This window comes from Cheilinus undulatus, linkage group 12, assembly GCF_018320785.1.
Source record: "Cheilinus undulatus linkage group 12, ASM1832078v1, whole genome shotgun sequence".
NCBI lineage: Eukaryota > Metazoa > Chordata > Actinopteri > Labriformes > Labridae > Cheilinus > Cheilinus undulatus.
The window spans coordinates 40,354,461-40,369,406 of NC_054876.1; the positions used below are offsets into that span (position 1 = coordinate 40,354,461).

Below are 14,946 nucleotides of genomic sequence, written 5' to 3' on the forward strand. Positions count from 1 at the left end.
AATTTCTAAATAGAGAACTAAATAGAGAAATGTTATCTGAAGGTGATGTCCAAACTCCTTTAACAAAACGTGATCGTCTGTTACTATACTGATACGAAGCTAATAAAGTTAGCTAAATATGCTTGTCTAGGTTTTCTGAGGTAATGTCGTCTCTTCATACTCACTAGCAGAGGCAGAGAAATAATAATATAATCTCATTTGAGGTGGAACAGATGAAGTTTACATGTTTTAATGTCTAAATTGCTCTAATAATCATGTTTGGCATCTTGTTACAATGCGGAGTCCCATTCAGATGGAACAGACCGGAAGTTGCGCCCATATTTCATGCAAAGAATCATGGGGGCCAGGAATAAGGTGGATAAAATAAGTTTACTTTAAAAAAATAAAAAATAAAAAATACACACACACACACACACACAAAAAGTAAAGAGAACTGTCTTGGTTTTGTTAAGTAAAAAATGCTATGGGAATCAGTTGCACCTGCTTTAGTTTAAAAGATGACGATATGACTGTTACTTATTGCTTTAATATTATCACTCATCAAAAAGGAACATTGTATCATTTTAAGCACAAGGTGTCAAAAGTACAAAAGATTTTGTGAACCTAAGGTCACACGGACTCTAATAGTTTAAGTGTTGTGACAGCTTAAGACTTTTTTATCAAAAGCTCCAAGAAGGTTTAAGGTACCCTTTATGATCATGCCAGATCAGAAGGACAAATTCTGACAAGCGACTTCCTTGTTTTTGCACAAATATGTTTGCAACATTTCTGCACTGTCTCTCTCTTTCACTTTGGGTTGAATATATGACTGAAGATCTGAAGCTGCTTCTAAGTCTCTGCATTTTTGATACTATCAATAAGAAAGCGTGGGGTTTTGGTCTAGAAAATGTAGTAAGTACTCTGATTATGAAGACCAGGAAGCTAGCAGTGTCTTACTTACAGTAAGTGTATATATGTAAACATAATGTGTTTTGACTACAGTTGTGCCACTGTATGCCCTTGTGAACAAGCAGAATGTGACTTATTCACATCTAAGATGTGAAAAGGCCTTCTGTTTTTAGTCCCAGGCCTGTAAAGCTTAACTAAATCAGAATAGGCTTTAAAAACAGTGTGGTTTATGCAGAGATTACTTCATAAATGTAACCTCTGTCTTAAAGCAGACGAGGCTCACACTCAGCTTTCACATCCTGGGAACACATACAGACACTGATCACACTCTTTTCATGCTCTGCCAAATGTAACAGTCGCAGCACATGGACCATTGTTAGCTCTGTACAGTGTACTTACAGTGAAGTATCCCAGCTCACAAACTATGCCATAGTTCGTGGGTAAACACCCCTGAGCTGATTAAATCCTCTTTATACTTAGAGGGGTTTGTTTGAAGGACTCCCCGCTGTGGGACCTCCCTTTGTGTGTCGTCCTGTCTGCTGATGTCGGTTTGTTTGTCTGTCCTGCTTCACAGGAGCTGCTGGAGAAGTTCATGGAGGGAAACCTCAGCCTGGATGAGTTTCTGGACTCCTTCCAAAGCTCCAGGAAGACCTACCATATCCGCCGGGCTCAAGCGGAGAAAATGCAGGAGGTCATTCAGGCCAAGCGGCAGACGGGGAAAACCAAACGGGTGGAGGAGAACAGAGTCCCTGAGGTGAAGAAGGACTCGGAGCAGCCTCAGGAGCCGCAGAGGCCTAACGGCTTTGTAGCGCAAGGACCGCTAAGAGTGTTCCAGGTACGCTACGGCCTCACACCAGCCATCCTTCTCCCTCATTACCCTGTTTCTCCTCCGGCCTCGGCTCCAAGCTTTCAAAGTAGTACCCCTCCGCCTGATTCTCAACCAGGACAGACCCACATCCTCAGCCCTAGTACCCCGCTCCCGGGGCACGGACAGCCAGTTGGCCTTAGGGTCATCGGACAGTTACCGGGCGGCTGGCCTGCGAATGGGCGGCCCGTGAGGGTGCAGCAGCTTTACAGGCCCAACCCTCAACAGCCTGAGCCACCATACCGATAAAGTGGAGGATGAGGAGGAGGAAGAAGAGGGAGGATGATTAAAGCCGGTGTGAGAGGGCTTCCAAGACGTGGAACCAAACAGTGGCTGTCACAATCATGTAAGCAAAGACTGATCCAGAGACAGGCAGCGCTGCAGACGTCCGTTTCTGTTCTCCATCCATGACACTCTAACGTACTCAGAGCAGAGACACCTGAGAGCAGGCAGCAGGTAAAGACAGACAGACAGAGAGGAGCAGGGATGGGCTTCGATAGCAGTTATCTTTAGGCCCTACTGAATCTCTTATCAAACATATTATTTATCCTAACTTTATTTCATTTTTGATAACTAAAATGTAAAGACCAAACCAGTGGCATATTATATGAACTGCCACTGCCTTTACTGTGACAACACTGACAATAAAGCAGAGATGTTCGGGTTAATCCAGGACGACAGTCGCCCCCTCTGACAGATGAAGGTAGTCTGTGTTAATAAGCGACTTATAAATAAAACATCAGCGCTCCGCTTCTGACTTCCACTGGATTTGAGAGGGATTTGTGGAATAGTACTACATGCAAATTTAAACCCGTGAAATTCTGTGATTTCCCTGCCTTTTAATCAAAAGGCATGTATCATTTGATTTTAATATCAAAAACACGTAATGCTGTAAAAGAGGGATTCCTGTCAGGATACGTTGCTCAGAGTTAATATGAGACGGGCATGGTCCACCTTTGATCCTGTGTATGCAGATGCTCAGCTTCTTGGCTGCTTATCTATTGCCATGCTGCTCAAAATTTAATCATGACAATTTAATAATTATGCAAATATTGAAAAAAAAAAAGATTTTATAAAGAAGATGCTGTATCAAGAAGGGAAGACAAGTGTATGTAGCGAGGAGCATCCATGCATAGAAGAATTTGCTTTACAGAGTTAACAACACACCATGTACCTTACCTCCAGCACCTGTCAAACTAAACAGAGCAGATCGACCCAGAAAAGAGGGGACACATGAATGCTTATAGCATCTGATCAATTTCAAAATAAAAGACACTGCCAATCATGTGTCCCATTACTTTATTATTCTTAAGTCCAAACAGGAAGTAAATGAGCAGTTTGTCAATCTCTTAAAGGCAAGGTAACATGAATTTTTTGTGTTTATTACCATGTAAACTCTGCACACAGATCCTATGGGTGTTTGGGGCTACAGTGTTATCAGGTGCTAAAGTCCCTCACTATAACAGAGATGTCCACCTATCAAATATTATGTAAATATTGTTGATATTAAAGATTTTACCAATTATTTTATTATTATCATTTATGTCACTATTCACAATGTTTTATAACATGTTTTACATGGATTAGCTTAACTAACAATAGAATCAAACAAGCGACATTTTAGTGGCAGCTTTTTAATGACCACCCACATATTTGATTTGCCCAAGCTTCCTTTGTTGACTTTACAAGATGAAATAACACACAACACTGTGGCAGCGGATAAAGGATCAGTCTGGAACAGTTAAAAATAAAGTTTCATAAAGCTTCATGCTGTCATTTTTAGAATGAAGCTCAACACTGGAGCATTTCTGCCAAATAATACAACAAAAACATGGATAAACATCTTATGCCTTTACGTATTCAAATGTTTTTATGATTTTCTCATTTGAATCAAACTTGATTACTAGATTTTTTGCATTTGATAAAAAAGCTATCGAACCCCATCCCTGACAGACATGAAAGTTGAATAGTTATATCTAATTTTATTGTTATTTTTATTATAACTTGTGTTTTATGTGGAGATATGTGAAGCACAGGGTTGTGAAGCACACCATCAGCTGCAAAAAAGATATCATTGTTCATTCATACAACAGAGAAAAGCTTTGTGAGATGCCAAGAGCCAATTACATAAAAGACGGCATCAATAAAGTGTTTAATATGAACTTTGATTTGTTTTTAATTTATCAAATACAACGGTGACATTCATACTCGGAACATTTCCCGGGATCATGAATGCTGATATTAGATGACACAGAGAAGAGTTCAAATGCAAACCAAACAGAGCGGGTGGTATTTATTAACAATTCCCTCAGTATAGCCTCTGAATATTATTTGCAGTGTCATGTATGAGTCGCCTTCACAGGCGATTACCCGGAGCCGCCTGCCTTCTTGTGTGATTTCATGAACACTGTTGGAGCTCAAACAATTTATTTATTCATGTAAATCCTATTTTAAATGACTGACTTCAAAGCTTCTTGTTTACCGTGCTAAATGAAGAGCTGCTTCTTCTTTCAAAGCAGCCAGTGTTTTTTATTTTCCACCACCCCCGAACTGAGATGCAGAGTGAGAGGATTTTAATCTCTATGAGAATGCCGGCGCTCTGCGGGTTCACAGTCAAACATAATGTGGTTTAGGAGGTTTCCTTTCTCATTTCACTCTCCTTTTTTCTCATTATCCACCCCTCAGCATTCAAAAGGAAACACCGCTGATTGCTTTTCTTCCTGGTTCTGCTCATAAACAAACATTTTATTCATTAATAACTCATAAGTGCATGCTTACAGTTCAACAAAGTTTACATGAAAATGCCTTTTTGAGGCCAGTGCCCAGTTACATAAGGATCTCTGTAAAGATGGATTTTCAGAGCACATACGTTCAAAGTTTAAATGATTTTAAAGCACTGATGATTTCTTTAAGGTGAAAGGTTTTATAGTGTCCTTAAAACTTTTCCCATTTTATTAATGTCGTGCCAAATATTAGTAAACCAACGTGATTTGACCTTTAAACAGTGAACCCTGTTTGTCATGTTAGATAAAATCACTGTTTGCTGAGGATATTCTCTCCCCAAACTGGAGGAGTTTGGGTTGAAATGTTTTTTCTCTATTTTTCCTGCTTTAAATCTTTAATTTAGTTTCTTTCTTGTTCTACTTTTATTATTATTTGATGCCTTTGCCATCAGGGTTTGCAAGCATTCCGTCCCTTGCTAAAATCCTTGAATTTTAAGTCAAATGTAAATTTACTCTTCTGTTATAAAGGTTTCTTTTAAAAAATCCTTAAGCGGGTAAGGAGCAGTTCAGCATCTCTGCTAATGCACTTATTTGAGAGATATCTGCAAAGACTAAAGACTCATTTATGCTCTATTTATGTCCGATTAGCAAATGGGTTCATACGGAGCCTTCTGTCATTACTATGTTCATTTCACCCTTATCTCTGCACATCATCCAGAAACGTACAGATAAGACCCAACATAGTGATACCACCAGATATCATGGTGTCAAGCAGTGTAGCCAACACAAAAACTAAGACTACTTTAGAAAAGGTTGGAACTTTCAGAGAGATGCTTGTTCAAGTTTATTAGGCACTAAAAACAAAGTATGAGATGTTAGCTCGCCCAAGCATAGGAACTGACAATAACAAAACAGCTGCAGACAGGAAGTGAATGTTAGTTTAATGGAAGGAAACATAAAGGATGTGTGTGAGAATATGCGAGGTGAAGGCTAACTTGTTTAAAAAGGGTGCATTTATCCTCATACATATAAGAAGCATAAATGAGCATTTATACTAGTTGTCTTTTCAGTAAATGCAAAAACAAGAGTGTTGGCCTAGTGCAGCATAAAGACTGGGAAAAGGGACAAAGTTAGCCCACATCAACTCAAAGACTCAAAAACAACCACAGAAGAAACTGAAGTATAAGAGGCAGTTTTTACAATTTCATACGCTGCTAACGTTTTGTGTCTCTTTTGACTAGTACTACACCCTGTTTAACTGAAAAAAGTGACTCATATGGCAAAAAGTGACTTTTGTGCTACAGTTTTTTTCTTTGGCTATGCCTGTGAGAAATAATCCGTAGACATATCCTTCTCTTAGAGCACTGACCTCCACCTGTAGAGTGCAAGACACTCCTGTTGTATCGTAATGACAACAATCGTGGGCAATAGTACCTTCAAGTGTATCTGAATAAAGAGCAAATATTCAACAATGTCTTTTACAGGAGACAACATGTTGCACCATTTCTTTGCAGGGTGCAGTGATTTCCTGTAGTCTATGCTGGTTGCCAGGCAGAATTTTATTGGTGATGATAGAGAAGTTTTTGTATAGATTGAACTGAAAAGAAATAGCATTTTCATTTCTAAGCTGTAAAGTAGGGATGTTCCTAGGCGACTAATTTCAAATCTGTTCAACCACAATTTGTAATTCTCTTTAGTTAACTAGTGAGTAGAAAACACTAAGAAAACAGTCAAAATTGAGCACTATTTATTTAACTCGACATCACAGCATCAGTGCATAAACTGAATGTCTGAATGGTTTTCTGTTAACTGGGGTTGTGGCTGATGGTAGTAGTGCTAGCACCACCAGCCTTCAGGTTAGCATCCACACATGTGCTGAATGTGGTTGATCATTGCATTGGTTTTTTGTGTGTATAATTTTAACATTCCCACAAACAACTTTAACTCCATTTTCTAGTTCAAAATATAGCCAAACCATGCTATTCCTACAAGATGCTATCAATGCTATTTGTTTACAATTGCTGTTTACATCCTGGTAGTAGAGCATTGTGGCAGCATGGCAGTAGACATTAACTGGAACAACAGCGACTACAAGAGGCAGGCAGCTGCTTTACAGTTTGGATCTGGCATTTGAACAGGATCGAGACCTGAATTATTGGAAATACTAATAATTGGACAAAGGGGAGGCAGAGGCATTTCAATTCAAGTGTTTAGCTTATTCATCCAGGGATTCCTTGGATCCTTAAAATATCTTAAAAGGTCTTAAATTTGATTTTGAAAACTTGAGGTCACAGAATGCCTCATTTATACTTGTCAGAGGTCTTAGATCTTGGATGTCACTTGAATGAGGCATGTCTGAATACTTAATGAAATCTACACAAGGTAAATTAGAAGAAATTTGGCCTTCAAATGCAAAAGATTACGAGGCTTTTTGCAAAATATCAGAACAATGGTAATCAAAAATAATGAAGTCTGCATAAATCCAAAAAGCACTGATGCCAATTGGCACAACAAATATACTATTTTTTTAAAGGTCTTAGAAGTTTTATATTTAGTAAATATCTAGTAAGTGTGTCAAGCCCCACGTTTGCGGGCAGCCTGGGTTCAAGTCCGACCAATGGCTCCTTTCCTGCATGTTATTCCCCTCTCTCTCTCACCAGTATCTACCTCTTTATATAAGGGGAGAAAGCTCAAAAATATATCTCTAAAGGTGCTTTCACACTAGGGGCCCGGTCCCGGATCTGAGTGCACTTGATCCCAAAGTCCGGTTCGTTTTAGTAGTATAATTTCAAACGAAATAAAAAAAACAGTATCAGTTATCTTGTCCATCAGTTAGCAAACAAGCAAATATTTCCTCAAATGTTGGACTACTGCTTTGACTTTAAATCTCTTTACCTTAGTATCAAACCGAGGTCGTAACTGGTCACTGGCTTCAACCCAACATCAGTTCTGTGTTCACTCAGGGTCTCAAAGAGACAGACTGTCGTGTCTCTTCTTAACCTAAAGCACAGATGGACCCAGGGTGACGCTGATTCCAGACTCATGGGTGTCATATTGCCGCCTGCTTTAACAGGAGCGTGGCAGAGAGACTCCAACCATAACTAATGTGACACCGTATCACCTCCACATTCCTCTGTTGCAGTGATGTTTGACCGAGTGAACGTTGTAGGAGTTATCGCTGAAATCCTGAGAGTGATTCTGCTTTAGTAACGGTGTTGTCAGAAGATTCCACCCTTAACAAACTCACTGAGATGTATTCAGGCCAGATGATTCATGTGAGACTGGATGCTTATGTGTTTGAAATATTCTGAAAATGTAAAGTGCTTGTTTCTGCGACTGTGGTTTGGTTTGTCTCGTCTTTTATATTGTGTGTCCGTTTCTATTTAAGGATTTATCCCAGCAGCCTTCTTGAAAGTGAAAATATAAAGTCTTCAAGATAAATGGATGATGTTTTGGTATTTAAACTGAAATAAACTGCGTCCACTGGCTGAGCCAAACGGCATCAAACATTTGAGATGATTCGCATCGCAGCATCAGAGACGGAGGAGCCGTGGCTGCAGGCGTTCAAACCAGATGATTCTGAGCAATGTCAAAGCCGATCAGGGCTGCAGAGAGTGAAGACGAGCTAATAATATCCAAGTCAAGTCATTTCCATCCCTCCGTCTCTGAGCTGAGCTGATTCAGCTCAGCAGCTGCAGTACAGTACGAGTGAGTGGACGCACGTGGCTGTCAGAAACCCCTCGGACGGAAAAAAGGCACAGTCGAAGGGAGAAAATGTCAACTTAGAGACGCTGATCTTTGACCTGATTCCACACTGAGGAGAAAAAAAAACACATTACAGGAAGATTTAACATGTCCCCAGTCTTTCAACGCATCTCTGACATATTCCCCCTCCTGGTCATATTATGAGTGGCAGGTATTCTCGGTTTGACCATGGATTTTAATTCAAACTAACCTGCAGGAGTCTCTCAAACTGTTTAAATAATAATTTGATTTGGTATCCACTAAAAGCTGGCTCTCAAATAAGGAAAAAGCCATGAAATGGAGGTGTTATGTTGCAGCTCATTAAAGACAGCAACCCACAAGGTGTATTTTCTTAAAAGTGGACCTTTTCTTTGGCTTAAATGAGCACAATTACATTAGAACAGAGCAAAAAAATATGCTTTTAAAGGTTTTTATAAAGCACTTCAAAAGGAGCTCATCCAAAAGACCCTAAATTACAAAAACAAGATAACAAGATTACATTTTTGTTTGTGTTTTAACTAATCTGCAGGAGTGTCAAGAAACCATTCAGAATAAAAAGAAGGTTTAGTACCCTGCACGCTGCAAAAAGTGAACTCTCATGGTAAGGACGCAGCTATTAAATCAGAAAAATAATATCAGTAATATGTTCCAAGAGAGCATAAAAACCAGGATTTCCAAGATTTTCATTAGATGACTGAAATATATCTCTCGTCAAAGGCCCAAAATTCATTAAAGATGCTTTTGTTTTATTTCCAACCAGCATGAACCAAATTCCTCAGTTTGATTAGAATATTTAAAAATATTTTATCTATTCTAATTTAAGATGCACCTTTTAACCAGTTGTGCTATGATAAATTCAACAGTTAAAATAAGACAATATTCCTTACAGTTCCTGTGAGGAGGTTTGACTGGCTAAAATAAAGCAATATTTATACAGATGACCTGCAAAAGCAAACAAGACCATCAGCAATTCAATCAATCATTATAATTTTTGTTCATTTTTTAATACTTGTAAAAGTTTGTTTGTGGTAGATGTCGGACCAAAGAAATTAACATGCTACAAATTAACTCAAGACCCCACAGCAAAAGCTTTAAAGACCCTGTACAGTGAAATCCAAAGTTTTTGTCTTAACACACTAGACATGCTGGAATATTGCTGCAGTAAACATTTAAAAACACTGAGATCTACATGTGGCTGAATTCTGGATTTAGACTGTTAGAAAGTTTTTCACCTCATTCCTGGCTGGGTTTAACCCTTTAAAGCCTGAATACATAAATTATAGCCAGAAAACTCTAATTTTTTGGAACTGAAATGTTTATTTCACTTTCTACTGAAATCCAAAGAAACCCAAATTTTCATAAAATTTAACATTTTGACATATTTTTGTATCCCATTTGTACATTAGGTGTTTTTGGTAACTGATAATCCACTTGAGAGCATTTTTATCATTTATCAGGTTGTTTTTAGAATTTTCTTTTAGTAATTTATTGATCATATTGATTAGATAGAGGCATCATAAAAGTATGTATCAAATATGATAGGACAGGCTTTAGGGGTTAATTTGGGTGGGGCAAATATGTGGGCTGGTGATGTCACAGTGGGGAATGACCCCACCCCTCTAACATTTCAATATAAACTCACAGAGCCGTTCATCTCAGTACAGTCTGTTATTAACTGATGTCTCTGCCTTTATTGACCTAAATTTGACCCAGGGGTTCATAACACAGTGACCTGTCATACAACAAACCTAAATACAGATTCATTTTCACCTAACAGGGTTTCCAGAGAAAGGCAGATATGCCAGGCAAAGATGGAAAAGAAGCATCTAGCATGTTACTGAATAGGCAGCGACATGGGATGCAAATTCATTGCCATATGCCATTATTAGTGGCCTGTATGCCTTCACTTTAGCAGCTTGTGCTGTGGCCAATGGCAGGCCACAGGTTGGCCTTTTTTGTGCGGGGTTTGCATGTTCTCCCCCTTGCATGCATGGGTTCTCTCCAGGTACCCCGGCTTCCTCCCACCACCACAGACAAGCTCGTTAGGTTAATTGATGATTGTAAATTGCCCGTAAGTGTGAGTGAGAGCACGGCTGGCCACCAGTCCAGGATGTACTCTGCCTCTCACCCAGTGACAGCTGGGATAGGCTCCAACTCCCTGGGGCCACAAATGGGATAAGCAGTGTAGAACAATTAAATTGTTAAATGTAATTTTAAGGGTTGATCAAAAAGCTTTATAAAATCTTGACAACTCTTGTTTCAAGCAGTAAATTGTTCAAAAGAAGTAAAAAAAAATTCTCAGTAATAACTTTAAACATAATACCTCACTGAGGTAAAGAGAGAAAGCTTTTATTAAGTGATGTTTGACATAAAAACTCCCCTTTCAAGAAATACTATGTCTGAGAGAATAAAAGCATTGTTTGAATATATTTTACCCTTAGGTTTTACTTTTTGCAGTGTAGGAAATAATTTGCATGAGAAGGAGCCTTCCAGCCATCACAATAAGTCACAGTTTGTGACTTAAACGCTTGTTATGCTCACAGTTTCTATCATTAATTCATGCTAAAGCACAACAGTGCAGCAGGAGACAGACAGAGAGTCTCTGTGAGAACGTTGTTTGTATCAGGATGTCTAGGAAGAGAAAAATGTTGCTCTTGTCTTGCAGGGAAAACATCAGCGCTGTGATCTTGGAGACATTTTGTCACTCGAGTCTGTTCTGGTATCATAAAATCTCCAGAGTCGGAGGCTCACTGGGTAACCATAATGTTCTGTGACGGAGACTTTCCGAGTCAGAATGACTGCTAAATGATCCAGAGACAGGGTTTTCATTTTCCACACTCTTTGAACCAATGAAAATTAGAGAAAAAGTGATGTTTTTTCACTCTTAGAGGAAAACAGTTTGTATTTAACCCAGCATAATTACAAAAAACAGCAACTTGTGCATTTGTCAACATCCAAACTAACAGTGAAATTCAACACAAAGTCTAAAAAAGTTCTTGACAACAAGTTAAGTAGGTTACAGAAACACAGGAGATTTTAGATATACCTGAGAGCTGAACAGAGGACCAGAGGAGAAAACCACAAAGATTAAGAAATAAAATAAACAAGAAAAGTCTGCAAAGAAACTGAGGATGTAAAGAAAAAAACATTGATTTCATACTTCAAGGACCTCAGAGATCAACACAAAAATATCCTCTATTTTTGCTGAAATAAGTTTATGTTGATAGGACTTTATCAATGACATTGTCAGTCACAGATGTTCTAAATTTCGCCATACCTCACAGATTTCAATCGACTATTCAACAGCACTACAAGGAACTGTTTTAGAAGTTACAAATTTCATTAAAATGCAATGAACTTTCCAAACTTACTTTCTCTGGCTTGGTTTGAAGTCAGACCTTGAAAACTCATTTCTATAATTGACTAACAGGAGAACTACACAAAATCTGTGTTTTGACAGGGCTATTTCCAATGAAAGTTGACAAAGTAACTGAAAAATTAAGCATAAATCTGGTGGAAAAATGTGCACCATTCAGAAATTGTTGAGCCTGATGCTCCCCCTGGTATTGTTGGAGACCAAAAACAAAGAAAAAAGTGAATAATGTGCTCACTTTCTAAGACATGAAAGCAGCTTCGTTATTTGCGCTGTAACACTGTTAATTTTGCCCTCTAGCTGCTTTAGGCACACTATACTAACAAAAGTATTTGGCCACATCTGTTGATTATTGAATACAGGTGTTTAATTGAGACCAGTTGCCACAGATTTATAAAATCAAGCACCTAGCCATGCAGTCATGCTGTGGAGAGCTCAGTGACTTCATGCATGGTACTGTGATGGATACCACTTTTGCAATAAGACAGATTGTGAAATTTCATCCCTGCTGGGTATTCCACAGTCAACTGTAAGTGATATTTTTAGAAAGTGGAAGCATTTAGGAACAACAGCAACTCAGCCACAAAGTAGAAGACCACAGAGCAGGTTTGCTTACTGCTAAGGTGCATGGTGCATAAAAGTCAACAATGCTCTGCTGAGTCCAAGAGTTCTGAACTTGCCTTGGAATAATGTAAGCACAAAAACTTCATGGAGCTTAATGGAATGCTTTTCCATGGCCGAGCAGCTGCAAGCAAACCTCACATCACCAAGTCTGATGCCAAGCATCAGAAAGAGTGTTGTAAAGCACACTGACACCGGACTGTGGAGCAGTGGAAATGTGTTTCGTGGAGCGATGAATCACGTTTCTGTTTGGAGTCTGTGTTCAGCGGTTGCCAGGAGAACATTACCTGCCTGACTGCATTGTGCCAACTGTGAAGTTTGGTGGAGGATGTATAATGGTATAGGGATGCAGTCTTAAAGTCTTAATGCTTCAGCATACCAAAATATTTTGGACAATGCTTTGCTTCCAACTTTGTGGCAACAGCCTGGAGAAGGCCTTTCTTTATTATGACTGTGCCCTAGTGCACAAAGAGAGGACTATAAAGACATGGTTTGATGAGTTAATTGTGGAAGAGCTTGACTGGCCCACACAGAGCCCTGACCTCAACCCCATCGAGCACCTTCGGGATGAACTAGAATGGAGATTATGAGCCAGGCCGCCTCATCCAACATCAGTGCCTGACCTCATAAAAGCTCTACAGAATGATTGAGCACAACCTCCCACAAAAATGCTCCAAAATCTTGTGGAAAGCCTTCCAAGAAGAGTGGAGGCTGTTACAGCTGTAAAAAGGACAACTCCATATTAAAGTACATGTATTTGAATGCAATGTCATTACAGTGTAATGGTCAGGAGGCCGAATACTTTTGTCCATATAGAGTTTATAGAGACCCCAGCCTTTATATTGTTAAAAAATTACAGACAATTTAAAAAGATCTAATGTTCACTACAGAGGGAAGCAGAAGCACCATGAGCTAACATTTGTAGCAAAACAATAGTGATGATGAGAAATTAGGTCATGGGCCCCTCCAGTGCAGGCAAAGCTGTTAGTGGACCTGCATAAAACGGGTTGTAAAGTGGTTAAAACCACCAAAGAGGCTTCCTGCAGAACAACATGTAACAGAGAAGAGCTCAAAGAGTCACGATAATTTAAGATTTTAATTTGACAAAGTAAGTTACATGCAGCCCTGGGCATTTCCTACCGGGCATTTTAAAACAACTCTTTATGAAGCAGCTGAGGAAACTCCTAATCAAATATTTATATAAAGTACATTAGGCCACTCTCAGCTCCGTTCTGTGTGGTTTAAGAATCTACAAACCGTAAATGTGATGAATAGTTCCTCTGGCAGCTGACCAGCTGGTCTGCGGAGACTCTGTCTGAGCGTCTGATTAACTGACGATGTGTGCGGGTAAACCGTTCAGTGGAGACATCATTTCAAGAACAACAGCGTGAAAGAGTTGAGCAACCTTTTCTGTAAGGGTGAAGCTTTAATGGAACCTAAAAATCACAGCTGGGATTTACACCTGGGGATAGTAATCAAAACAGTAACAGCTGGCTCATTTTACAAACTCAGGTGTATATTTTATCATGTCACATGGGAAATCTGAGCCTTCAAAATACATATTAACTACTTGATGAATTCCATGTGATTTATAAGCAAAACTTACTAAGCTGTATGTTTTGTTGAGGGTTTGTTATATGATTTGCATGCTAGACTAAGATGGTAATCATGACCATATTACTAGCAGACAATCCACACGTTTCAGGATTTTTACTATCTTTGTGCAGTGTTTTGTAAACTTTTTTATCTTCTTAGCACGCTAGTTTGATTGGCTGTAAATACTGGCAGAAATTTTCCCAACTGCTGATATCAATATGATACCAATAATATGGTGCATCTCTAGTTGACATTTGGGGCTTCATTCAAAATGTTCAGGGCAAAAAAGAGAAGCTGGCTGTTATGTGCCATACTACTTTTTTAATTTTCTCAACTGCACGGTGGCGCAGGGGTTAGCGCTGTTGCCTCACTGCAAGAAGGTCCCTGGTTCACTTCCTGATCGGGGCCTTTCTGTGTGGAGTTTGCATGTTCCCCCCATGCACGCGTGGGTTCTCTCTGGCTTCCTCCCACCAACAAAACATGCTCATTAGGTTAACTGGTGACTTAAATTGCCCCCCAGTCCAATGGGATAAGTGGTATAGAAATGGATGGATAGAAAATAGATGTGACGGCCTGAATCATAACCTTTTAACTCAAGCAGTACTCAGTACTACTCAAGTATCAATAGCGGCATTGATAAGGACTCGGATCAATAGTGGTATTGATAAGGGTATCAATATCAACTAGAAAAGCACTCAGAGAGCTCAGACCTCTGCCATTAGGCCTATCTCCCAATAGTACATTTCCTGAAAATTTCATCAAAATCCGTCCATAACTTTTTGAGTTATGCTGCGAACAAACAAACAAACCCTGCTGATAACATAACCTCCTTGGCGGAGGTAAAAAAAAAAATCAATGATCCCCATCCCAACATGTCACATATCAAGTCGTCTGGGTCTTAGTTGTGGTTGCGCAAGTTGGTATCCTCTTTAAATGCCCCACATTTTTAGAGACACATCAGAGGATAATTATCCTGTGTGATAGACTGCACTTACATATTTAGTTCACCTCTGTTCACAAGTATAGCACATGTTATAAGTCACCAGAAAGCTCTGATTCTCAGGATTCTGACCATGCTGACCATTCCAGAGTAAAAGCACCACGGCAGCCACAATTAATGCATTTGTCAAACAATA

The 14,946-nt window shown here is 39.3% G+C and overlaps 1 protein-coding gene across 2 annotated transcripts in view; it reads left to right on the forward strand.

The window, feature by feature from the left end:
• vps37d (VPS37D subunit of ESCRT-I) overlaps positions 1-9,471 on the forward strand; it is a 77,621-nt gene extending 68,150 nt beyond the window's left edge. For both annotated transcript variants that reach the window (XM_041801600.1, XM_041801601.1), the window contains exon 4: positions 1,463-9,471. In XM_041801600.1, coding sequence (XP_041657534.1) covers positions 1,463-2,002 — 540 coding nt within the window. In that variant the 3' untranslated portion in view covers positions 2,003-9,471. The remainder of the gene's footprint in view (positions 1-1,462) is intronic.
• The last annotated feature ends 5,475 nt before the right edge of the window (positions 9,472-14,946 follow it).